The 27255-nt window shown below is 43.5% G+C and overlaps 2 protein-coding genes across 2 annotated transcripts in view; one reads left to right on the plus strand and one right to left on the minus strand.

Moving 5' to 3' along the window:
• LOC122611596 (zinc finger protein jing) overlaps positions 1-27255 on the minus strand; it is a 119339-nt gene that overhangs the window by 9829 nt on the left and 82255 nt on the right. The gene's annotated exons all lie outside the window — the stretch shown is intronic.
• Positions 8143-9150, plus strand: LOC122611598. Its single transcript, XM_043784792.1, has 3 exons — positions 8143-8283; positions 8338-8526; positions 8587-9150. Exons 1-3 carry the CDS (start codon positions 8232-8234, stop codon positions 8844-8846), a joined length of 501 nt encoding a protein of 166 aa, XP_043640727.1. The 5' UTR covers positions 8143-8231; the 3' UTR covers positions 8847-9150.

The following is a 27255-nucleotide window of genomic DNA, read 5'->3' on the forward strand; positions in this document are numbered from 1 at the left end:
AAATGTTTTGGTTTTTTTTTCATTGGTTGTTAGACTTGTAAATTTGTCTCGATTTGCAAAAATTTTCCACGCCCACACTTTTGTAAACTGTTTTGATATTTTATATTTTTTTGTTAGTAATGTAAATTCAACAAATGCAGAAAAACTTTTTGCCACGCCCACTCTAACGCCCACAAACCGCCAGACACTGTCAGTGGTAAAGATCCTCCTTTGCACTTTCACTAGCTGAGTAACGGGTATCAGATAGTCGGGGAACTCGACTATAGCATTTTCTCTTGTTTAACAGTGTGGGCGTAGCAGTTTCTGGCCGTTTATGGGCGTTAGAGTGGGCGTGGAAACATGGGTCAACAAATTTGCACTGCGTCCATGTCTTTCGAGTCTACATGCTTAATCTACACTTTCTAGCTTTCATAGTTCCTGAGATCGCTCACACGGACAGACGGCCGGACGTGCTACCCTCTTTCTGTACATTTCCTTCTGGCTATATCGATGATACCGATTTAAATTTACCCTGTTTTTCTGGTTTCCAATTTAATATAATACATTATGATCGAATCTTCGGCTTACAAGATTATTCAGGGGGGAGCTTAAAAAAATTAAGCCCAACCTGTACGTGTTTTTATCACTCTCCAACTCCAAAATAACGTATCCGTTTACGTCTCCAACGGTTTGATTAGGTATCGATTCCAGCTTTTTTTTTTGTAATCTACATAAATTTTACACATTTTTAGCAATCCAATATGCCAGAAAGAGGACACAGGAAATGGATCTCCTAGTTTCGCATTAAACCCTACATGTCACAATATTTGTTTTCGCGTCAATTTTGATTTATGTTTGGCATAATTCCTGGCGTTATAAACTGTTTTTGACAGCCGAGATGGATTTGCATAGGCTTTGTGGGTGGTTGGTTGTACCGCGTGTGTGTGACGTACGCATGAGTTATGGCTAGTACTTGCATCTATTACTTAGCATTTGATATAGGGTTCGCTTGTTATATGCTAATTTGGCCCAATTTGGCCCTCCGTTTTACATTAGTCGTGAGAAATGAAGCTAAAGTTTATTTAATTATTACATTGGACGTCCTTAGTGCCTGTTGACATACGCATAGCTATTTGATCGCTTTCAAATATTCAATGCACAAACAAGCTGGACAATATGTTGAATTACGAATACCCCTTTCAGTTGGCATTGGAGTTTTTAAGTGGCTAACAACCAGAAAAAAGAAGGCGCTCTTTTTTAGGCATAAAGTTGTTGCAGGAACTTAAAGTTCCCAGAAGCACAGTGGTATTGTGGTATTCACAGTATTTCAATTTACCCATACAATCTAATAAATTGTGCTTTAAGCAGTGATTATCCAACTGAACTATCACATCCAAAAACGGCTTAAATTTGTTAAGCGAAACGGCGAAGGAAAGGAACGGACTTATCGCTTTGTTTATTTCTTCCAGAAACAACATCTCTTAGCCATTTGCGACTTCACAGGTCGGACTATTCAGACTCCACTTGCATCGTTATTAGAGTCGAGTAAACAGAATATAGGTCTTCCGGGAGAGCGCATACACTGTGTACTTAGTTGTGCGTACCTGCACTCACATACAAGCATATGTATGAATATTCTGCCTGACTGAACCCCCTAACGGCACCCCAATTATAACGCGCTAAACAATAAAGAAAATAATAATAAAACGCCAGTGCTCACACATGTTTGCCGTACACACCACGCTGTGTGCGTGTGTTTGTCCTGAGCAACCCTCGCTAATGAAGCTGCAGCTCAGCTATGTTTGCACACGCAATTTGGCTTTGTCTTGCTCCTTTCTCGACAAAAACCCGGGAACCAGGACCTGCACTAGGACCTGGAACTGGAACTGAATGTGGATGTGTATGTGGTGTGGCCGAGAGCAAAAGAGGGCCCAAGGATTATCACCAGCAGCAATAGACCGAACCGAACAGATCGAAAAACAAAAGGAAAAGTCCGCATGAGTCGAATAATTGATACCCTGTCGGTTGGCTTACCCCGAAGGGTTACATTTCAAATCGTAACCGAGAACCTCAACAATACGCAGCAAAATAAGCGACAAGGTTGGCTCGTAGACGAATCGGTACAACTCAAACAACCATCTGACACAATAAAATAGGCTGTACAGATCAGTGGGGGTTAAGGCAATAAGAAAAAAATGACTCTTTGTTTAAATATTTTGGTAAAACTATTAATTTTTTTAATAGTTATCAGATACCCATTATACCTACCAGATACCTATTACTCTACTAACAAATTTAAATCTGCATCTATTGGAAAGTTTAACCATTTATAAAATTTGTATGGTTCTGAAGTGCCTCGTGTGGCAATTGCATGGAACTGATTTTGATTGATCAACTGTTTGTCAATGCTATTGAAATATCATTGTAACTTTTAAATTAAATAATTACAACGTTTAATAAGGTGATGATGGAACAGGACTACGTTATTCATTTAAGCGTTACGTTTAAGTGTTACCTTTGGGCGCTATGGGTTTTGGAACCCCAGGACCAGAATAGTTACTCAGTGTTTAATAAAAATTTTTAATTATTTATTTTATTTCCCACATAAGTTATTGAAACTTAAGTGAGAGAGAGAACATTTTTCCACATCAATTCTAAAATATTCAAATATATCTGGAACTTAGCTAAGGGAGTAGAAATGGAACATTTACGAGTTAAATTTTATTATTCACGACTCTTTGACGTAATTGATCCAAAGACATTAAATTCTAACGATATGAATATGTTTTTTTAATGGTCTTTAAACCATAGTCTATTAAAAAATGCCAGAAAACTTCTTTTAAAATGCCGAAAGGATAGTGGCTGTCAAACAGGGTCCCTACCATGTTTCTAAAGCGAATTTTAATTTGTGAACGTTACAAATATCGTGTGCTAATTGTGTTTGGTTTATTGGTATTATTTGTTGAGCAAATCAATAACAAAATGAAATATGCGGCTTGTGGGGGTTATGGTGGGTGTCCCAGTGACAGTAGGAAAAACATACGGACAGACAGACGGACTTGTCTAGATTGACTGGCCAGTGATCGTCATATCGTCATAAGGTCGGAATCGTTTCCATCAACCTGCTACATACAAATGTATGTATGTACTTTCTAACGAATCTAAATCTCGCTTAAGCTGTCCAAACACTTGACGCAACGGTGCAAGATAGATGTAACCGATGTTTGTTGTTTCTTTTGCATCGGCATTATATCAATTCGGAATATTTTCCATCAGCTACTCGGAAAACATCCTCCAAACTTACCATGTATGAATGTTCTTAGTGCAGTAAGAAGAAAGACTGGGTGGCGAAAGAGTGAGTGAGAGAGAGGACGCTTTGTTTGGCGGGAACAAATAGAAGTACAACAACGCCAAGTCACAGCTGCGGGCAGCGTAGAAGACGCGTCGCTGTCGACAGCGTCAACATAAAAACGCGCCGCCCGCTGGATCCCCAAGCCCCTCTTTGGCCCCCTTCTGACTTTCTTGTTACATTTGTTTTGCCATTGTTGGTAGTTCTTTGATATCGATTGTCTCGCTTGCTTCATCAATCTGTCCGGCAATCCATTTTCTCCCTCTCGTTGTTTGGTTGTGTCTTTCAGTGTGCCTTGCACTCGCTGCGCTTTTTACCAGCTCTCGTTCGAGTTTAAAATGTATGTAATTGGAAATTATTTTGGAAAAGTGCCGAGAAAGGCTACACCTATGCATTGCGTATTGTTGTCCAGAAGGGTGCAGAGAACTGATCTGATCTGGTTACCTAAAGATAATAAAAGTTCCTTAAAGCTGTGCGATTACCACTCCCTTTGCTTTGCTTACTGCAAGTAACAAAAACGAAGTTATAAGACAAGAGGTTCATCCAAATCGTTATATTCAATTGTCCGACCCTAAGATGTTTGGATCTTGAATCTTTTCTATCAGTCCCCACATATTTACATTGTTTGATGAACATCAATAATATTCAACCTAATTATAGGGTAATGGAGTATTTGTACAGTTTATGGTGTGTGGTATTTAAACCTTTTGGACCAACTAATTTCGTTTGATGTTTCAGTATTCATTTCGTTAAGTTTCCAAGTGGATCCACTACAAGAAATCCAATGAATTTCAAAGTCCTCACCCTTGAATCCCCATCTCCTATCCATCTATTCCCTCGTCCTTTCCCACCAATTGCACTTTTTGGTCGGGTTGGGCTGTTATGTATGTGTGGCCACCTGTGCCACAGTCGTTTTACATTTCATCTCACCTCTAATTGTCCTGCTCCTTAGAATGCGGTCTCATTCTTCCGTTTTTCACCTATACCCGTAGAACTTACGTGGGTACCGTTTACTTGCACCGAAGTACGCCTTGGGGCGCAATAAAATGTTTAATAAATTGCAACAGCTCGGCGAAAGCAGCAAGAGGAAGCGGAAGCCAGTAAGTGGAGAAGAGCTAAAGGACGGGCGACACAGATGTGGCTGGTCAGGCGGAACAAGTCAATGACACATGCCAGATACAAACATATTCTAATGATGTCAAAGTGAAAGAGCCCAACTGCGGCTCCCACAGGTTTTTTGGTCAGCATGGGAGGGCGGAGAACGGGGGCGTGTCCGCGGCGAGATGTTTTGCTTGCTGGGCACGTAAAATGTATTGAATAATTACATTGGGCCGTCTAACGGCATACGAAATGAGCGAGAATCCGCACTCAAATTTGAACTCAAACCGATGTTGAATTCGAGGCCGCGACAAGTGGCGGTCTGGACATGGGCCACGCCCCGTCGAACCACGCACCTCCTACCTCCCACCTGCCTGGGGAACTTATCCTGCCGCCGACGTAATGAGCGCCACAGGAATTGGGAATTTCGAAGCGCAGCAGGAAATAAACTTTTTGAATGACTAAACCGCTCCGAGGGGAAAATGATAAAGATTGATGAATCGAATCCACAGAAATGCATTTCGCCCGGCAATCTGTTTCGTTGGAACTCAGACTGGGAACGGAGGGAGCAGGCCGATGGCCTTTAAGTAGTGCTAAAGTATCAATCAAAATTCGTGCGCTCGGAACAATCATGAAATTACTTTGAAATTTTCGAATGCCCAGTGAAGGTGAAGAAGACACAACTTGAAACCAAATCCCAGTTCTGGCTCGGAATGCCTCTGCAGGCATCCGTACAAAGAGCCGAGACATCGGTTACCAAATCGGAGAAAACAAAGCGGGAACACAAAAGATGATTTATCATTACAGGAGCGTGTAGGGCGAAAGAACTGGTGGACTTACAAATTGGATTGCCAGAGGGGATCGGAAAAATTAGCTACGCAGGGGCAAAACATCACGAAGCAGTGTAGAGCTAGGATCGAATACCCAGATTTATTTATTTATGTTATTTATATAAGTAATCTTTAGTATTGGCGTAACAAAGACATATTTTAGACATCATTTATTGAAAAATGCAACAGGTCTTTTAGTTGTATCTATTTGCCTCAAGTTAAGCCAAAGATAAACCATTAACCACAGATATTATTTACGCATTGCCATGGGGAAAATAATTGTGTTCAACTAAGTTCTAATCATAGCATGAAAGACCGACCAAATTTCTGACAAATGTAACATTTGGAGGAGACACAATTTCAATGCCTAAGTTTTCATTTATTTAGAATCAATTTGACCAACATCTTGGCCATCGAGTGAGTTCACAGAAGAAGTCGGGGTTGCTGTACTATTTTCATATGGAATGAGGGGCTTGCGCAGCACTGAAAAATCCTGCATAATTTAATTGTCCTGTTGCTGGTTTTAGCCAGTCTGCCTCCGTATTTATCTCTGCCAAAGGCTCCCACTTACTCATTCTGTCTGTCTCGGCTTCACTTCGTCTACCTGGTTTTATTTGTTGCCTTATTGCTTGTGAAAATATTTGTTCGGAGATCTTCGACACTCAGTAAAATACTTCTAGTCTGAAGCTTAAAATACTTTTCCAACGAGATTTGACTTCACTGTTTATACATTCTAACTTAAAACCAGAGCGACTTTATATTCTATGTTTCTGGCAAATGTAACTGCGTATTCTGTTTGGTTACCAGGCCCCCGTCACCTTGCCACTTGCAACAGATTGCAACATGCCACATTCACATACCCAGTCTCTTTAATTCAGATGCGAGTGAATCTAACTGTTGGCCCAGAAGGCAGGCGTTAGGTGCGCGGGATCCAGTGTCAGTCGGTTTTCTGGGGGGCTTGCAGTTCGGAGCCGTATCTATACACAACTAATGTGTAGTTCTAGTTGTAATGTCCTAACCCCCTTCTTTTGGGTTAATTAAAGCTGCTGGAAGGTGGAGAGTCGTTGGTACTCTAGGTTAGTGCGTGTGTGCCACTGGAGTTTGGGATTGGTCAGTGGGCCCTAACATCCGAAGCAGTTTGATTGGGACTTTATGGACATTCCGAATTTTATTAGAGTGGTGACCCCCACCTGCTGCGTTTACAGACAATTCCATTAACATTGAATGTTAAACGGACGGCAAAGCGGTCCAAAGATTCTACAACTGTCGTTCTTCGAATTGGAAATGGAACCAGTCGAAGATCCGAGCGGGCGATGGGTCCAGCTGATAAATTCATTTTGTGCCCTGCCCCTAGAACCGAGGAAAAACAAAGAGGGCTCGGAGACCGGAGTGAGGAAAGCAACGGCAACTGAAATTCAATATCATTTTGGGGGATGACGACGATGATGTGTGCCCGATGGTGATAGTTATTGCTGTTGGAATTCCCTATTATTAATGTTGTCTGGTGTCATTGTTGCTGTTGCCGTTGACGCTTTGTTGCTGCTGTCATGCGGGGCTTCTTCTCGATTCTTCGCAGACTTACAATTGATTTTGATTTCAATGTTTCCCTTCTTATATGCCACGAACTATAACTCCGCACCCTCCACGCGGTAGATGCAATGGTGGAGTATTGTATGCTGGGGGTAGGGAAACTTTTGTGTTACAATTTTTAATTAATACCGCAGAACAGAGCCGGAGTATTGACTGTGAAGGCGGAGCCGATGCGGAGATGCACGAGAGCGGATAAATTCAAAACTTAATTTGTATAATATATTTGAGTAAGGATCCCCGAGCAGAGTGCATAAGAGGATACAGGAGTAAGAAAAGGACAAGAAAAAACCGGTCATCGAGGCACATAACTTCACAGCGACACTGGAGAAGTCACTAGCATTTGTATATGAATGCTGAGAACGGAAGCTAGGAGAGGTGGAGATCGGATACAGCTCGACGGAGCACTCACACATGAATTGTGCCCATAGACCCCACTCACCCAGAGATGACTAACATGCACTCGTGCTCCTCTCGTCGTCGGGCACTTTCAATTGCCAGAGAAGTATTAATGACAGCATTTGAATAACAATGACGATGCCGAGCCGGTGTGGCAGATTCTGCAATTCAAATTCAAACAACTGCCAGTCACCGGAGAACCAATACTTTCTAGCAGGCGTGCCAGAGCAAGTGCTGCAATTAAATCAAAGTCAGGGCAAATTTGAGCGACATTCGTAGAAGTGACATCTTGGGTGTCGCCGTCTAAATACTCAAGATTCTTCTTCAATCGAAAATACAATGGATTGAAACGTATTCGATAAAATTGTTTATTATTGCATCCCACAAGGCAGAAAGGCTTTCTTCACATACGCTTTAATGCAAGGTCAATAAATAAAAATTTTTGGGGTAGAAAATTACAATAGTAAACTAAGTCAGTTTCCCAAGGGTTGGACCAAGTGATCCAACAGTTTGGTCGGAAAAATCCAATTGTTAAAGAACATTATGGATGTCTGGAGGATGCATTTTAGGAACTTAAGGCCTGGGAAGGCCTCGTTATTGATGTAGGCTTTTGGCTTCCTCTGGTGATCACTGAATGCTGTTTTTTAGCGTCGATTTCCGAGAACCCTCGACCGATGGCATCCCACGTAGTATAATGAGCACCGAATTCAGGGAATTTTGCCATCTGAGGCAGAATTCATTAAAGATCAGCTGAATCTGTCCAAGGCTGCCGCTGAAATATGCAAACGTCATTCAGATGTCGTTAATTACATACGTGCGCTGCGCATGATCTCTGCTTCTTGAGAGAAGTTGGATGTGGAAATTTTCTTCTTTAGATTTAAGAGTATTCGGTTCGACTAGCAAACTGGGTTTTACTAATTATTTTCGAAACACATCTCATAGATGACATCAATACAAACAGACAAATTTAAACTTCGATTTGGATTGATATGTCATCTGGCGCATTAAATGCCCTGGCTATTGTCTTGCTGTTGGTGCCAGGTAAGTGGTTATTTTAAACCTTGGGTTCTATATAACAATCTTTTCATCTATTAGGTACATTTTGTCAGTGCATTGACTGTAACACTCACTGGAAGTATCGCTGCAAGACTAACTATACGGGGTTTTACTGCGCTCCAGGTGCTTACATCCACCAATGGATGGTGCCAAAGGAAGAGTACCAGTCGGGCCTAAAGGGTTTTAACACCCCCTTTTCATCATGCACGCCGTTCCCATTAGAAATAAGTTCAGTTTTCAGATCTTCATCTAAAACCACAAGCCCTCTCTAACACTTTCCTGCTGCAGGTTACATCGAGACGTTTTGCTGTCTGTACTCACCCTTGGATGGCTGCCAGTTGGCCCTTAATCCGGGTATCTTCAATAAGGAGAAGCTACCTGTCAGGAGATGTGAGGACTGCATTAAGCACTGCCAATGCTCGAACAAGGCAACACCACCTCTCAAGCCTCGGAAGATGGTACCTCTTCTTGGAATATTGGCTATGCTAACCGAGTCGATCTACTTGACTCAAAAAGTTCGGGCAAGATGCGGTGCACAACTTATTTGAGCATTGACAGTAGTTGAATGTGTGGAGAATTCATTGAATTCCGTTTTATCCTCAAATGACACGAGGCTAACCAAGTTCAAAACGAAGGCAGTAGCTGGAGGGCTATTCGTTCAGATTGGTAAACTCGTATTTAATTGAAGAGACCCTGCCAGCTAATAAAACTACAAATGGCTGAAACGGAAAATTTATGTCCTTTGTCAATATCCTTCAGCTTTAAACTATTTGACCACCAAATGCTAGCTCTCGGGTTGTGAAAAAGCCTATTATTGAACCATTATTGTTTACTTATCTACACCTAATTGCTTCTGGCTATACTTAATAAAATAGCACAGATATGGCCACAATGCCATCGTCATCGTCGTTGTCGTCGTCGTCATGGAGAAGTCATCTCCACCCCTCAGGAAAGAAGGCAGAGGTCTTGCTTCTTCGTTCGGTTTCCCACTTTGCGTTGGTCCACTCGCCGCTTCTCTGGCGTTTTCGTTCAGCCCGAGATTTGTGCACCATAAAAAGGGATTCTCAAGACTCCCCAACGGCCTGTAGTCCCCTTGCCCCGCACTGCTCCCCACGTTATTGTGTTCCAGTAGAGACAGTGGATTCGGAGCCTGGCTATTTGCTTGCCTGTCGTTCGTTTTGCTGTCTTCTTGTTTTTGGCTTGGTCTTTTCGTTCTGTTCGCTTTTTCAATTTGGTGGGATGAAAAATTTCATTGGAATTGGATTTTATTGTGGGGCCCCCTTCTGATGGATTTTTTTTTCGGTAGGTACAAATTGTGTGACGCTAATGGAGCATGCGGGCCGTGGACGAGGTCTTCGATTTTCGGGCGAAAGATGTTGGACATCGGGCATCGACATGGCTCATTAGCTGAGAGATTAAAGTGGTTTCAATCACATTAAACTATTGAAATACTATCAATTCATTACAAAGCGTGCTGCATTCGTCAGAACAATTTAAAAAGGTTGCTTCGAGGAGAGGAATCAAAGTTTTCTCAGTTTTACCAGAACCTTATTGATAAATGTTTCTTTATTTTCGACGATGCTTCTTTTTTCATTTCGTTTTTCCCCTGTCATTTCCATCCATTTCGAACCCATCTATCTTGAGTGCTAATTGTAACGAATTTCCAACCCTCCAAGTGGAGAGGGGTGTGAATAGGGGATGCTTTCAATTGTTGTCCACAGTTTGCCCAACTCCGGAGGAGCAGATGGGGGAAGCTGGAAAAGTGGAAAATTTCTGGTTCTCCAGTTTTCCTGCACCCCAATGCCTTTTTGGATTTCCCCCTCTTCCGTGTGCCGATGCATTCGTAGCAATGTGACAATTGCTAATTTAGCTGTGGGACCCGCCCTGCCCCAGCTGCAATTGGGGGCGTGGTCCAGGAAGTGCGTGACTCGACTGACTTGCAGTCCATAGGAATATCAATTGAAGAGGGGCTGGGAGGAAGCCCAGAACAGGGAGCTGGGGATGGGCGGCTCGTCTATGAGCAATAATCAGGCTAATAAACATTTCATTCACAGGCCCCATTGAGCGGAGCCAATAATAGCAGCAACATGATGGCTGTCTGCATATGCCAAATGCTGGATAGGAGCCACGAAAACAATGACCCCATTGCCTCCGCCCTTAGGAAACACATGGGGGTAAAAGACGATTGCTTTCATTTTCATCGTTTGGCTGTCATAATACGGGGGCTGCAGATAAAAACCGGAAATTACTTTTGATTTTTCGCCTAAATCGCAAAATTATTTCTTCGATTCCTATAAGAAATCTATGGGTGTTTACAGACCATTATGAGACGGGTATGCAGATTTGCAGCTCATTTAAAAGCGCCGACGTACCTGAAAGAAAAAAAATGCAGACTTAGTGGATTGCTAAACAAATCCGACATCTGCACGCTGCAATCAAAACGAGAACAATAGAACAACCAACCGCCAGTCTCCAACCTCTTCAGTCCAAATACCAACCACTCCACCCCATAAACTGGTTAATCCCACGCAAACCCTAACGATTAACCAAGCCGAACTGAAGCCAAACACAATCCCAATTCCAAACTCCAGCCAAGCCGAACCGAAATGAAAATTGCAGGCCAACGAAGTCCAGATAACCTCTACATACATATGTATATCAACGTGTCAGGAGCAGAGATACAGCGACAGTAACGCCGTCATAAACGCCGCAAGTGGAAATAGAAGTAACATCCGGTAGAAAAGGATCTGTAACATCGCGACTGGTACGTTCCAATTACAGAAATAGGCTTCGTCAGCTTCGATTGTATATTGCTGAGCTACTCTAATTCTTAGGAGTCATTAGAAAAGTAAAAATGCTCTAAAGTCACAAAGGATTGCTGACCTGAAGGGCCAACTTTCCCTCAGTGCGGAAAAGGGAGTGAACACATTTACTACCGGAAAACAGAAAAAGCGATGGCAGTAGAAAGGTAAGAGGTCTAGTCAAAAAGTCATCTCGAGGGTAGGCTGCTCGCTGGGAAATCCCATAGCAGCGAAACAATCTAAATAAGCATATAGATGGGATTAAAGTTTACAAAAGGCCAACAAACAACATCAGCGTTGAAAACAGCGTTGAGTATAAATAACTAGTAATGGCGACGTGGTGGATACCCTAACATTACGGTTGGGAGATTTGTACACTCTACGTGATAGGAATAATAAAGATATGTATGACATACATACAAGTAAGATAATTCAACTGATTAAATTTTGTTCCACATTATTCATCTATGTTGTTTTAAATATTACTTTTTTATTTGTTTCAGATTGATTGAAAATGGCAAATTACCCAATTGGGACAGGCAACAAAATTGCATACCCAATGAGCGGCATAGCGGAAGTGGCGAGTGCAATATAATGGGGGCGGGAGATCCACGCCAACTGTCAAAACTCCCACGATGTCCGAATATGCACCCAGCGAAACCCTTCGAAACTTTGGCGGAAGCTAACCCTGTGGAACGGACGTCGGTCGATTGGTTGGCAAGAATGGCAACTTCTGAAGGGTTAACACGTGGACCACATCCAGCTGCACATCGACGTCCACGTCCACGTCCACGTCCGTGCTCAACGGGGTTCAATGGGGTTCAACGGGTCGGCTGATCCTGGTCCTGCCTGGGCATTTTGTATATTCAATTAGCGCCCGCTCCCATGTCGAACATTTCCGCTAGTTGGGGCCCTGAACGTCGGCTTTGAGTGGTTTGGGGCTCTGGCAGCCCACTTGTTTGCATTTCTAATGCAATTTGCGGCTGTAGCGCTTTTGCTGGCCTGGACTGCCCTGCGCCCAAATTGTGTGGCGTGTCGTTCCTATTAGCACCTCAACGCTTATAATACATATTCATTAATGCCCAGCCCATCACGACTCCCTCATCAGCTGCCTACCGACGATCCTGCACACGTGGCCTCCTCGCAATTAACCTCCAATGGGAACGCCTTATCCGGAGACAATCTCTTTATCTGCGTTATAGGAGAAAAAACTTCACCCGACCTCACCACCGCTTCCTTATCCTTTAAAAATGATCCGTGGCTGTTGTCGCTCCAGTCAGCGCCAAATGTTTGCTTTTATTAGGCGTTCGTGCAACGAAAGCAAAGTTAAACTGATGCCCCAAGTCAAACTTGATTGACTATTGTAATCCACCCCTTGCTGTCCACCCCTTCCCGTTCCTTCCAGACCCAAAACTCCAGACACTGATTACGCCTAGGACAATCTGGTATCTGGTGGCCGTGCTCCTTTTTGTCTTACACATTAGTTAAAGCTTGCGGCAAGAACAACAACACATCGAAACACTTAAGCGCAACACTTTTAATTTTACAGTACGGTGCAGACGGAAGAGATGGGTTGGGGCTAACTCTTTGTGGGTGAGTTGGGGGCGAGCTTGAAACTGATGCCCGGCACGTGGACGTGCGAAAAACATGACGCCCTCGGAAAGCAGGCACACAAGACGAACGGGGACAAGACGGGTCATGCCGAACTATTAAATGCGATTTTCGGCAGAAAAGGGGGTAGTCGAAATCAGATGGGGAGGGTAGGGCACCCTCAGCCGTCGGCACGCGCACAAATTAGTGAGCAGCAGATATGAAAGACTGCGCTCGTGCCATTCACTCACTCACTCACTCGCATTCCCGCCAACGAGAAAACAACAACAATGGGGTTGCGTATAATCAAAAATTAACATAACAATACAGTGTACCGAGCAACAACAAGTAAATGGAGGACAAAAGAGAGGCCAAGTGTTGCCGGGGAAGATACTCGAATGAAAAATACACGAATATCGAGATGAATTCACATGGCATGAACTTAAAGCCCATCTTCGCTCTCGACTGAGCCCATAATGAAAGGGTTAGCTCAGGAAAGGGAAACTGGGAGGGGAAGGCTATTCGGTCAGGCGAGAGACTAGGGTCGGGGGAGGGACGGGGAAATACAGACCTTTAAGCACGGCGAACGCACTACGAAAGCGGTCTGGCTTCATCTGCTGAGCACTACACTCAGACTAATATTTACTACCTATCTACAAGTTTTGTGGTACTAGCGGGATCTTAGGATCCGCTCCCTGGCTTAAAATAGTGGGAGTTACAAAATAAACCCCTATATTGCTTGATGCACTTAACATCCAGCATACTCACTGTATAGTGCCATGCTATCTTTTATTAAAAGTGTTTAAAGTTAGGCTTTAAAAATCTTGACGTATTTCAAAATAAAACTATCGTAACTCCCCATTTTAATCTAGAATTAAATACTTTTTACGAAAGTAAGTCTAGTAATAAAAACTGGGACAAGGAATACTTTAGAATTGCTGTAAAGCTCTTGTAAAATATGGTAATGGTTTGGAAAGTAAAAGTAAAACCAGCACAAAATTATTCTCAGTGCAATAAAAACACACAACGTAGACGGGTAGGCAAACTTAGGAAGAGAGTGAGCTGGGAAGACAGAGACAGAGCAGACAGGCACGCACACAGCCGCACAATTCGATAAAGAAAATTCCCAGCGGGCACTTAATTTATTGCTTGGCGTTCCATTTCATGTCCATTTCCCAGGTTTTTCCCTCATGCAGCGGTGAGAACGCACTGTTGCCGTTTTTCTCTGCTAAAGGATCTTGTAGTGCTCCGCATTACCATTACAAAAAATATTCTTATAGTACTCTTTTTTTAGATCTTTATTGCCATAATAATGGAACTTTAATAATACACTCGTTACATAAGGCAGCGGGGTTTCCATTAATCTTTTAAGTCAATGTCTCAAGAGAGGAATATCTGTTTTGAAAGTCCATGTGCTGAGAGACACTGACTTGTTCACTACATATGTACATATTTGATATTATTGTATCTCAAATAGTTTCGGATCTACATATGCGGCTATAGATCCGTTTACATAAACTCGATCCCCGGTCCGGCCTCACGTTTCATTGTGGCCAATTTGATTTGCTTTTTGGGGAACTGACTTTTGATCCATCTCCTTCACCTCCTCCTTCTCCTCCTCATTCCCAATCCTGACCATTCCGATTTCTCTTCCACGCGTGCCACACACTCCGCAACTGGAAAGGCAACGATGCCATCGAAATCAACATAATGAGAGCGAGTAAGAGCGCGCATTATGATAATAATAGTGTGCCAAATGCTAGTCCCGTGGTTCATCCAGGGTTTTTTCAGGGTTGCCAGGCAGCCGCAACCAAGGGTTGCAGGCCCTCAACTTCAGCTTTGAGTAGAGTGTGTTGTGTATGGATTTTAAAAATATTTGAGTTATTTGAGGAATGCATTTGGCCTGTGTTCGGCTTAATCATTTGTTGTTTTTTTCGATGGATGCTTATAGTAGCTTACGGGGCACAACAATGAAAACGATCCTGGCACGAAGTGGCACTGATCTGTTCGCAGGAGTGTGTGCGAAATGACGAGTGTCTCGCTAAAAGGGTGGATACTAAAAATGGGATGGTGAAATCAAGTCTCAGAATTATTATATGTATGTACAGCTGGGTACTTTTTTGGTACTGAACACTCATTTTCCAGCAAGTGAAAGATAGCCTTCTGGGCCACATTACACGAACCATATTTCTTAAGTATTACTGATGTTTATACTTCGATCAAGTTGCAAATTAAACTTTGGCTTTTCACTGATGCCACCTTCATGTCCTTTAGCGTACGCGAATTGCAAGGGGTTTCGGAGTTTTCAGGGCTGGATACCAGAGACCCTTGGGGTTGAATACTTTTCAGCTCGTGTAAGACAGTTGATATATGAGTAGTATGTCAATGTAATCAGCACCAGCTGTAATCCAATTTCTGTTCGAGATTTCTGATATTTTAAAGCTGGCATAAGCAGTATGATTTGATTGAGCAGCGTCCTTAAAGGGCTTATCCATGTATCAGCCTAATCCTATTCCAGACTACTTCTCTTTTCACTCAACCGATTCCCTCCACTTTTTGAAATTCACTTCCACATCAGTGGCTCTAGAATAGGAGATGAGACAAGAAGCCGCTTCTGTTCTCATTCATTCATCTCACTCGAGACAAAATCAAAATTCAACTAATTTGCATTTTCGATTTGCATATTTACACAGAATCCAGACTATCGACGACTGCAGTCCGCTCGCAAACTCCAGGCAAATGCTCTGTCATTGAAATTAAATTGATTGCAAATACTAAAGATTGACTTGAAGAGGGGAAAATCGGCAAAGATGCGGATGCATCTGGCGGGGAAAGCAGGCTGGACCCATGTTGATTTTTGATAACTTTCCGGGAACGGCTTCCAGCTGCACCCCCAGGTAAAGTCAAATTCAGGGCCTGTAATTGCAGTTTGTGTGCTGAAGGGTTGATCGGGTTGCAATTGTGCCAAATGCCATTAATGAAAATCACAAACATAGTCCCTCCGCCCTATTCTGAATCTGAATCCGAGCCCGAGCCCGAGCGCGAGCCCTTAACCCCCGGCACATGGCACAAAAACGCCACCCTAATTTGACATTAAGCAGCCTTCGTGTGGATGGGGTTAAAGGGTGTGCAAAATGCATTATACAAGATGCGTTAATGGAAAGCCAAGAGAATGGAGGGTGGGAGAACTGCCACTCAGCCCGCTCAACCCGGACAACCTGTCCCTCTTCAGCCGGGAAATCCCTTGAACAGGGACCAGGAATCATTTTAGTCTGAGAGCTAGCTGGATAGCTGAAGAACAGAAAGTAGTAGAGGCAGGTCACATGGACTGTTTAATAAACTTTTTTTTGGCTGCGTCCACTCGTCACTAAAGAAAACTTGCGAGCAACTTTCGGAAATTGACGCAGCCCAAATCAGTTGCGAAACAAGTTGATTGAACAATTTATCAAGCGCCCAGCGAGCAGAAGGCAAACATCTGAAGAACAGGGAGGAATGCGATGCTGAATGGGATTGGGTGCCCATGTCATGAGCCAGAAAAAGAAATGACAGCACGCGTCATTTTCCAAATGCAAGAAGGGGCTTCCCAACCCCTGGCCCATCGGTGTTTACTTTGTCAGGATTTGCTCGTGCCACCCCAGAGCGGCTGCTTAAATCTATCTAAACAAATTGGAAAATTTTATATAAATTGGTTTATGATGCTGATATTTGTACGGCTTTCGATGGAGGGATGAGGGCAGGCTAGGAGGACGTTGTCAGGCCAAAACACGGAATCCGATTCAAACATTACTTGAAGAGGAAAAGTGCAGCCAAGCGTTCAAGTCTTCGGCTCAGGGGGGGCTTCACTGTTTGCAAGCTTAAGCCGCCAAGGTGCCAAGAGGTTTGCTCAGTACTGGCGACGGCTTCCACATCCCAACAGGTGCCAGGAGAGGGCTGGATCTGCTGATGGCTCCATCAATAACGGGATGACAGTGACATTGGCAAGTGGATGAGTGAAACAAATCAATAAGACGGAGATGTAACCAAGTGTCAGAGGGAACAGAATCGCTGTCGGAAGAGTTCAATTCGGCTGAATTTAATGTGGTAAGAAGCAGGGACCGCTAGCTTACCATAAGCCATAAAGGAAATAAATACCCTTTTACGTTCCTGTAGCACCTCATTAAATTGATAAATATCGAAACTTTGCTCATAATCGCCTGCGAAACGGGCTTGTCTTGGAAACAGTTTCTTGGATGGGCGAAAGCAGCACTAAAACAACAGCCACTCACAGTGAGGCCAAACATTTATCAAGGCCCACCAGCAGTAAAGGCCTTCTCCTCCAGATGCTCCCTGATGTCAATGCCGCGTCTGGAACTGTTTGCCTCACCAATTTGGGAGCAAATGACCGGCTGCGTGGCCGTGGGGGTGTGGGAGGGCCTGTAGCCGGATGGTGATCCATTTAAATTCCGCACATAAATTAACGCACTGCCTGGATATATCTCACATATGTCGACAGGCAGTCAACTATGGCCACCAACTCCGACTCCAACTCCAAGTCCATCTCCCACACAGATTCTGGTGCAGCCTTTCATCCTGATTGCGGTCCAGCCCTAATCCAGGTCCTGCATCCGTTTGCCGCCTCATTGGGCGGATCGTTTGGGTGACTGACTGGACGACATATTGATGTATTGGCTGCCCGAATTGAATGAGTGTCCTGGCCAAATCATGTCAGCGCCCAAATGTTACTAATATCAAGAGCCACCCAGCCAGCCAACCTGAATTGCCGCCGCTGCCCAGCCTCCGCTTCATTACTTTAAATGCCTTACACGTTCAACATTTAGGGCTCGGCGGAAACAGGGGCTCACAATATGGCCAGGGTGCTCCTCCCCTTTTGGGTGCGAGCGTTCAGGGTGCGAGGACAGGCGCAAACGTTCCATTGATGCAGCCGACGCACGGCAAACGCATTTTGCACGCAATTCAATCTATTTCCCTTTGTCAGTCGCAATCTTTTTGTCACGGGCTGCGAGTGCGACTGATGAGAATGGATGATGTCGCCGAAGTTGGCGGCTTTTTTTTATAGACTGAGCAGCGGAGAAAGAGAGTATGGGAGTCACCTCACTATTGGCTGATTACAATGGTGCCATATATTGCTTTTATGGCAGTGTGCTAAGGAAACTACAACACTTGTAGATGAATAATAATAATAAGCATAACAGGCTTTCTTCTGATCTTCAGAACGCGCTTAGAAAGAGCTTGGTTCGGGAACAACTAAAACAACAATACGGAAAAGGCAAGTCGAAACATAAGAGAAGAATCTTCAATGTCTGGTGATTATAGATGAACTTGTAGATTATTAAATATCAAGTAAATTGCTAAAAAAAACGATAGAATCAATAACACCACCAATCCTACTAATGATGCTAAGCAACCTTTACTTTGTATAAGAATTCACATACGACGTTCAAACTATTTACACTAAAACAAATAACTCCACTTAGTTCAAGTCCCAGTTTGCTGACATCGCAAACGGTCTTTCACAACGATTGTTCCTACCATTATTACACTTACTACAAAACATTCTCTATTGGCATGTCACCGTTTCAACGAAACGGTTTCAATCAGAATGTTTCCATGAGAGTTGCATGCACTTCAAGTTGAACAAGACTTTGGGGGTAAAACTATAAAAAACTGTTACACGGACAATTAAGTTTTTATGAAGCATTTCCGCTAGATGGCGCTTGTGGCAGGCGAGTAAGCAGGGAACACAAAAACAAGTTCACAAACAAAAATACACACAAACTCGTGCGCTGAGAAATACTTTAACTTTTCGAAGTAGATGGGGTTGAGACACAAATGTGGAGGGTTGGCTGGCAAAGCATCCAGAACGGCATGTGACTGTGGACTCTTTAAATACATTTTAATTAGTATTTATTGTTTTTACAGACTTCGTGGCGCCGTCGATTCGATCACAAAAACAAACTCAACCCTGCCTAGCACTTAGCACTCGCAAAATTAGACATGCAACAATAATGACAGCGGCATCAACGGGTTAAGTTAATCAAAGGGCACACACAGGGATCCCAACGACCCCTCCTGCGAACTGATCCACTGTTCCTGGCCACCCAACGAAATCCCTATCAAAACTCCTTCTTTCTGCTCTCCTTCTGCGGAGCAATTAACTACGCTTTGATTAACACTCCACACATCCGCACGCTGCTGGCGGCCGTTGACAAGGACGTCGACAGCTCAACCACCCACAACCCACCAACCTGGCCAGGAGCACAACCACCCGCCGGCCCCCAACCTTCTCTAAGCCGCTGTCAGTTAACTAACAGCTGTCAATTACACCCGCGCCACCTTAGACGCTGTTAAGGCAGTCCTTTGGCTGTCCCTTGACTCGTTCTCTGGCCTCCGATGCTCCCGAGTCGTTCGTCGGGATTCTCAATCGGATTTCGGCTCTAAGAGACGTCGGGACGTACACTGCGATTAATCCGTTTTCTTCGCTCAACTATATAAAGAGTAAGGAGCGTAGCGAAGACTTAGTAGGTACGGTCTCTAACACCTAAGGAGTCCCTTGAAACTATAATTAAACTTTGAAAGTGCTGAAAGATCCGCATCATATATCCCTTGTGGTTATACTTTAAACAATCTTATCAAATAGGAATTCACGTGCTCCATCGATTTGAAACCGCAGTAGAGAGCTCACTATAGATAGATAGATGGTCAAATAGCTGAGGTTAATACACACATCCTTTTGCTTATTGGAGTTATTGAAAAAGAAAGTAACAGACTTTCGGAAAGGCTTCTCGTTTGATCTCGTAAAATTGTAGGACAAAGTGTTAATGGCAGTGTTTCTGTCGCCTGGTGGTAATTAGAGTGCACTTCCTGATTTCAGCTTAGTTCGTGTGCCATCGACTGGCACTTTGTTAAGCCACGCCACGCCGTCGCCCGTTTCCCAAAGCTACCCGCCTTCGACTTCCGTTGGCGCTTAACGGATGTGCCGCTTCGGGTTGTACCGTAATAAGTTATGACACTTTTGGCGCCCAATGTGCGTGGGTGGCGCTGTCCCCCAGTGCAAGTGGGAGTAAGTGAGTAGTGTACTGGCGTGTGCACGAGGGTAAGAGCCACCGCTTCGTGTTTTGGCCACAAGGAGTTTATTGAAGCGCATAATCGCATGTTAAATGTGTTGTAATTAAAATATTAATTTCTTCGTTCTTGTGACCGTCTCGGCAGCCAGTAGTTGGTTTCCCCGATACCTGGTTCCCTGCCACCACTTTTATCCCATCGAAGTCGTAATCAGCAACATGGAAACCATAATAATCCATATTACCGTCATCGCCACTGTCTGCTAAGTTGTGGATTTTCGGCTGCTCTGTAATTCTAGTTTTCTGTATTTTTGGGTGAGCCATGAAAAGTAGGAAAACGTAAACGTGAAAGTTCCTCTTGTCAACTTGCTAAGGATTTTCGGTAAACAGACTGTAAAGAAGTTTTTATAAGCGAAACTTTAGGATCTGATAGGTACGAGTTTGGAATTATTTACTTAATAATATCAGTTCTATTGGAAGATATTTTGTAGATCCACACAGATGGTAGCATTGAAGTTTCTGTTCCTAGTTAAATGGATATTTAAGGAGTACAGTCAACTTTGAATTCCCATTTCATTTGCATGGCCATTTCAATATGCCTGCCCTTTTCCATTTTAAAATTTAGATAAAGTGCGTTAATTGAATTAAAAACTCACATAACTTGGCTGTTTACATTAGATTCATTACGTAACCCACAGAAGCACAGACACACTAAAAAATACATATTACTTAGGCAGGCCCTGTATTTCATATTGGACGTTCAACCACCAAATGCTCGGCTGGCAAACTGCGGTGTTGTAATCGGATATAATTCCTGCTCTCCAGAGAGCAGGCTGCCGGGTCCAAAGCACTGGCTAAAAAATATGCCATTCGGAAAGGACTAAAGACAAAGCGCTCTGGTCTAGGACACACACATGCATTGGTTCCTGCTCCTGAACCTGGCCATGGCAACTAAGCCATCAGCCGTGGGCTTTCACATTTGATTTAAAAAGCGAATCGGAGAACATTAAATGAAGCACTCTGAAACAAAACCGAAAATGTTGGCCCAAGTGACACTCGCAGTGGACTGGCGAAAGGGGCGGAAGCGGTTGGGCGTTATAAACAAAAAATTAAGCGCATACGTGAGCTGCATGTCCTGTGCCTCTGGCCCTTCTCTTCTTGTTTGCTGTCTGGTCTTTGCTGGTCTGGCTTTTTTGCTCATTATGTACGATGTTGAAAAAAGGAAAAGCCAAGAAAAACATTCACTGATACGGCTGGGTACTACTCTCGTGTGTGTGTTATTGTTATTAAACGAATTCCCGGATCGAATTTAGCCGGGGGAACGGTCTGTCTGGCTTTGGATCGCCAACCGTGCGTAGCCGGCATTTTGTAACCGAGACTGACCGCTATTTTACTTCATAGCTGTCCGTTGCCATTCAAAAGTCCGTACTCACTACTCCTCATTAGCGCTTGGCGCCCAGATAAAAATGTGGCAGGAAAACGGTTGCACGTTTAAAGTGTCAATAGATAGGACATCACACCTCTCAGTAAAGTACCTTGTCTATACTACCATACTACCATACCATAATTAGTATGGTGATAAGACGGGGGAAGAGCCGTCTTTGCCCTCTGCATCCACCCACGTAACTTTGTTTCCCTAATTGTCCTGTTCAGAAGTGGCGAAAAAATAGCATTTCAATTCAATCCGTGATGGTTATCGTGCCAGCGGCAGTTGCCGGGACAACCCCAAACCGGCAAAAAAAGCCAAATCTATTTTGCCGACTTATCCACTCGCGAGGCTGGGCCAACTAACTAATGGCTTTCATTTTACTTGACGACTTGCGGCAGATAAGCTGGTGACCCCGACCCCTTCCTCGCCGCAGGTCAAATAGAAATAGAACATGGGCTCATTCGACCGACCAATCACCTGTACACTGCCCCAATCTGACTTCTGATCACTGGCTGCTTCGACCCTGCTTTTGGCTATTTATTTTTTTTTCAATCGACCTGTCTTGCCCTGCTTTATGGGTATATATCATACTATTGCACGTGTATGTATAATTTATGTTAATGGCAATTTGTCCCTATTTTGGCCACTGCCTTGTGAACAGTAGTAGACTTACCGCCATAAATAAATGGACTGGTATTTAGGCTAATAAATATTAATGTCTAAATAGGGGGTCAAGTGATACCTAGTGAGAGGATCCAGTTGCCAAAGTCATGTTCTTTCATACGTAACTGCCAATAAGTTCCGTTGGCATACTATAGAGATATAATAATGATAATAGGTAAATAGTTACTCGTACATTGCATAAAAGCAACGAATTCCCTACACAAAATATGATATAGATTAAGTACTCTTTGTTTGGAAACCCGTATTTCATTCTTTTTCCTTCTACACTATTAAAATCCTAAAGCTTGGCACCTAAACACTTCATAACTAGGTAAGTTGTCCTATACATTTGTGTAAGGTATTCCAATTCGAAGTGAATTGCTTCACTTGATACCGACGATTTATTTTAAAATTACAACTGCGTTCGGGGATAACCTTAAGCACTCAATGTCTATAATATCATCAAAGGTCTCTACCTAAAATTTGAATAGTGATTTATTAATAACAGTTGTTTGATCCACCAATTGTGCCGCCCTCCTTGACAACAGAAAGGCTTTTGGGATTGGCTGTAATGGAACTGGAACGGAAAGCCACCACCCATGAATGATGGGCAGGAATATTTCGAGGAGCAGACTCTGCTAATCCTTTTTAAGTACACGCATGAATATACCACATGCTGTGTGCAGCAAATGCAACATTTGTGTCCAAGGCCACCGTGAACAGTTGTTCCACGTGGTGGCGTTGGTGCTGCCATTGGTGGTGGTGGTTTTGGTTCTTTCCGGCCTTAAAATCGTGCACCTAAACCGACAGCCGCGTGCAGTCTACAGCATAGTTTGGAGAATCAATCTAAGTGGTTCGGCTTCAGGTTCGGGGACACGTGCAGAACCTAATCCCGAAACTAGAGCAGGAGCCCCACCGCCGGAAGGAAATGGCGGGAGATGCGTCAGCTGCGAAAATTTACCTGCAATAAAAAGAACCGAGAAATAAAATTTTTAATTAAATTCCTCGCAATAAAACATTGAGTGTGAGTTTCTTTAACGCGGGAAGCATGTGTGCACGGGACCAGGACAGCACCCATGACCAAACCGGTCCAATTAGGATTCATAAATCCAGGCTCCAAACTTTTTGCCAGCCATCAAATTTCAGGAAGCGCTGGACATAAAAACCATTTCGGGTTCGGATGGACAATAAAAACACAGACTCAAATTGTTTGACAATTAAAAAGGGAACAATCAGAATTTGGACAACCGGACTAAAGCCAGCAATCCAATGCTATTCTTGCAAACATTGGTGTGTTACCCTGTAGCGGGCTCTTAATCAACAGGGATCTGAATGGCCAAATTTGGCAGCAAAATAAGCGCAAAACGGCGCACAAATAAAAATGTAAATATTAATAAGCGTCAATATGCGTTCAACCATGGCACAATCCCGCCGAGCTCTTCGACGAATCCAGCGAGTTTTAGCCAAACAAGCGAGCAAACAAACACGAATGCCGCCCCCTTCTCTCTCTGAATCCCAGCCCCCAGCCCAGTCACCACTCAACCACCCCCAAACCCAAACCTCAGTTGAGCCATCCAGAACCGCACACAGGAACAGCAAGGAAAACATTCAGTCATACACTGAGGGGAGATGGTTATCTGCCACCACCCTTTCGTCCTAACCACCGAGAACCCCGAACAAAGTGGGTGCTACCACCCACCGAATCCGAGTTTACCACTCGACGGTATTCGGACGGAGTCGGTCCAAACGCTAATGTGAGACTAAACGCGAGCCGGAGACCGAAACCGATTTCCGCCGCAGGGCCAATGGGCTTGAATACATTCACAGTGGGTAAAGAACACCACAACCGAGTAGGAATAAATAAAGTGGGAATAAATAATTCCTTTATAATTTCTTAGGTCGAGTTTTAAACTTTATGATGATATTAATAATGATATTATGTTTCTTTGAATTCAAAAGCCATGCTTAAATTTTGTTTAGACTTTAGAACGGCTGCAGCGTATATGGAAAAATACAAGAGAATGCCTTAGTCGAGTTCCCCGACTATCAGATACCCATTACTGAACTAGTGGAAGTGCGAACTAGAAATTTCCACAGTATCTGGAATATCGGTAGAAATTTGGGGCAATAAATAATAAAATGAAAATAAATTACATATTTTCCAGAAGTGTTGTCGTGGCTGCATTTGTATGTATATATATAGAATCTGCATGTCAAATCTCATCCCTCTAGCTTATAAGTTTTTGAGGTATAGGGTATAGGGCTTAGGGACGGACAGACGGACTCGGCTATTGATCCTGATCAGGAATATATATAAATTATATGGTTGGAAACGCTTCCCTTTACCTTTTAGATACTTTTCAACGAATCTAATATAGCATTTGGTATTACGAACACGTATAACACGTAGGATCGCCATGGTTGATATCCTAGATTATCAGAAACCCGTATCTAAAGGAGGTGTAAGGGAAGGTGTGAAAGGAAAAGCGTCTGTTTTCCAAATAGTAATAGAATATACTAGAATATAGTATGTACATAGGTGGAAGGCTGAGTTTCTTATCGTTGCGACACTCGACTATTGCGTTTTAACTTTCTTCCATATAGAATATGAATTGAACTCGAGTCTTGCTTCTTTAAAATTATTGCACCCGATAAGTTTACACACCTCCGAGTACCACTGTGGGCGAATTGCGGTCACTTTTTTTTGGGCCCGATTCTTCCGCCGTACGTTCTAATACCACACCCCTATCAACATCAAGTCATGGACTTTTGTGAAATGGAACTTTCAACACCGGAAGCAGCGTGTTGCATATATTTATGTAGATATTAGTGGAGCGGCTAGCCCTTGAGTAACCCGCCTGCTGCCCTTTCAGACCCTTTCTGTCCCTTCAAATCCCCTCTCTTGGCCAGAACTGTTCCGTACCGAATCGAACCGAACCGTATGGCAAGGTGGGGAGTTGGTCCCCGTCGCTGAATTTCAAAGGCGCGACTATAGGCCAGATTTCGCAGCCCTGCGCCCTCTGCCGGCAAAGGGGTAAGTCAAATTTAGGTCCATGTTTCTGGTGGTGATAAAAAACAAATTGCAAAGTAATGAATTCCTTACTTTTTCTGAGCAATTTAACGAAATTATGTATTCATATTTACCGAGGATTGCGATTTCGGGATATTTAAAGAAGAAGAATATTTGGAATAAATGGTTAGCTTGACTTGATTAAAAACTGGTGTTTGCTCAAAGTTAAAAGATACAATGCGAAGAGGACCTTTCAATAAACGGCTTGATTAAGTAAAGAGTTTACTTCAATGCATTGCTTGGGCACTGAAAAATGTTCAATTGAATGCTGACCTCCGGCAAACAGAGTGAAGTAGTCCCAGCAAACAGAACTCTGGTCAGAGGAGAGTGCTTCGTTTTAATGTGGTCAGAACCCTTCCATTGAACCGGCTGGACAGCTCGTGGCGTGATGCCACCCCTGAGCCTTTAATCAAATGCAATGCATGCAGCTCGTCGGGATTATGTGGAACTTGCAGGCCGTAATAAGTTGTTATGGTTGGCTGCGGCCCCTGCTGTATGTTTCATTAAAAAACTGTCACGCGGCCAGAGGACTCGCACTCCCTGAAAACCTGACAGCCTCTGAAGCATGCATCAGCAACATCAATGGGATGTGTAAGCCTTTGACTTGCCGGGGGGTTGCCTCGCGGCACTCGCTCGGAAAAAATAAACCTGTTTGCACCGAACTTGCCATCGGGGTTTCTCGGCCACTGTCCACTCTGTGAGAGTGTCCAGTAGGGGCAGCAAATCTCAATGGGAACGGAGGACAAAGGACCAAGTGAGTCGCGTGTTTCATCATAATTCAGGGCCGTTCGGGGTTAGGGTTGCAGAACGGTAAACGATTTTGCGATAACATCTGCGGCGATATTGCGATTGAGCAGCGAGGGTTGCTCATTGCATAATTATGCCATTGTGCAATGGAGTTCATAATGCTGCTGCCGATTTAATCTAATTTGCTAAGTTCACGAGTTTCGGGGTGGCTTCCAGGATTTACGGAAAGCAATCTCTTCTAGCTCCTCGTTCTAGCTCCCTATCACCTCAAGCTTCGATAAATTCACCGACGCCAACTGTCAAATAAAGAAATCCCTAATCCAGGTGCTCAAAATTATAGAACAAATTATTATAAAACATTGCCGGCAAAATGCCACAAAATCCTCGCCATAAGGCGGACTTCATAACTCATTTGTTGCCAGCTTGAAGCCAAGGGTGAAGGGGGGAAGATCCCCCCCATACCCGATTTGAATGTCTGTTTGTCGGTTGTCTCATCGTGTGTAATGGCAACGATTTTCACTCTTTTGTATTTGATTTTCCAAATTGTAATGCCAAGCAATTTCGGTTTCAGTTTCAACTCTTGGGGCAACAAGGGAGGCAGCGAGTAACGAATGCGCTACATTTGTCAAATTAGCCAGGGCAGATAAGCGTCGGGCGTGGCCAAAGACGAGCAAGATGTCCCAAAGCGAATGCAGTAATCCACTTCCAAAGCAATTACTTGTGTTGGTATTTATAGCCATCGCTACGTGAGACGTTTCTAGCATAGAGATATGGAAAGTGAAAGGTGCGTGATATATCGTTGTCTTTCGAAAGATTCAAGGACTAAGGGGAGACGTTTGATCGAAATCGTGACGATATTTAAGGAAGCGTTTAAACTCGAATAGCTAACGAAACATGTCTCAAATTCCCTTTGGAAATTGTACATAATTAATGCCTACTCTAAGGCCGGAATTTGTAGGGTACTTGTGGACCGACTCTGGCAGCCGTATCGGATTTTCATGCCCCCCTCTACGGACAATCGGTGTTATTGAACTGAACTTGACATTTTGCGCTCCCTGCCTGCTCCGGCCAGAGCACACGCAATAAAAAGGATAATACACACAGATACACAGCGGTTCGGCTGCAGCCACAGATACCAGCACATCCACACACACACACCCGAACCGACTCGACCCCAAACAGGAGGCAGCTGCTGTCCTGGCGGGTCGGTTCGGTTTGGATCGGATTGGATCGGGCCAGGGTATACGAATAATAAATCCTGATTCAGAAAACAGGATGAAAGGACACGCGGTGCGTTATGATATTATTTGTTGGAAAGGCACAAAAATAATGTAGAGTACGAAGGGAATGGAAATATTTAGATATGCAGGATGAACTTTTACAGGCGGAGGTGCGGATAAAACACAGAATGCTACAAAAATCAACATTTTTTCAATGCAGTTTACAACCATTATTATTCTGTTTACTATTAATAAAAATCTGTATACAAGGTGTTTTGAAAACCTAGTGCTCGACCAAGAAACTCTCCAATTTAGAATAAGCTGAATAAAATGGTTTGTGGTTTTAAGTACAACACAGCAAAAAAGAAAGAATGAT

This window comes from Drosophila teissieri, chromosome 2L, assembly GCF_016746235.2.
Source record: "Drosophila teissieri strain GT53w chromosome 2L, Prin_Dtei_1.1, whole genome shotgun sequence".
NCBI classification, from domain to species: domain Eukaryota; kingdom Metazoa; phylum Arthropoda; class Insecta; order Diptera; family Drosophilidae; genus Drosophila; species Drosophila teissieri.